General features: G+C 39.0%; 2 protein-coding genes across 2 annotated transcripts in view; one reads left to right on the top strand and one right to left on the bottom strand.

The window, feature by feature from the left end:
* The window catches only part of LOC111702428 (monocarboxylate transporter 10), a 19,672-nt gene that overhangs the window by 18,945 nt on the left and 266 nt on the right, over window positions 1-461 (bottom strand). The gene's annotated exons all lie outside the window — the stretch shown is intronic.
* LOC111702438 (sorting nexin-27) overlaps window positions 1-461 on the top strand; it is a 22,659-nt gene that overhangs the window by 10,182 nt on the left and 12,016 nt on the right. Inside the window, exon 2 of the mRNA XM_023474119.1 lies at window positions 350-453. Within this exon, the coding sequence (XP_023329887.1) occupies window positions 350-453 (104 nt within the window). The remainder of the gene's footprint in view (window positions 1-349; window positions 454-461) is intronic.

Consider the following 461-nt stretch of genomic DNA (forward strand, 5'->3'; position numbering starts at 1 on the left):
TTTAATATATATATATCAGATCGGTGAGGGTGGGAACCTGATTTAATATATATATATCAGATCGGTGAGGGTGGGAACCTGATTTAATATATATATATCAGATCGGTGAGGGTGGGAACCTGATTTAACATATATATTTCAGATCGGTGAGGGTGGGAACCTGATTCAATATATATATATCAGATCGGTGATGGTGGGAACCTGATTTATTATATATATTTCAGATCGGTGAGAGTGGGAACCTGATTCAATATATATATTTCAGATCGGTGAGGGTGGGAACCTGATTTAATATATATATATATCAGATCGGTGAGGGTGGGAACCTGATTTAATATATATATTTCAGATCGGTGAGGGTGGGAACCTGAAGAGTGTAAATGGAGAACTGTATGCCCCCCTACAGCATGTATCTGCAATACTCCCTGGCGGTGCTGATGATAAAGCTGGAGTATACCGAG

Source organism: Eurytemora carolleeae, unplaced genomic scaffold (genome assembly GCF_000591075.1).
Source record: "Eurytemora carolleeae unplaced genomic scaffold, Eaff_2.0 scaffold429, whole genome shotgun sequence".
Taxonomy (NCBI): domain Eukaryota; kingdom Metazoa; phylum Arthropoda; class Copepoda; order Calanoida; family Temoridae; genus Eurytemora; species Eurytemora carolleeae.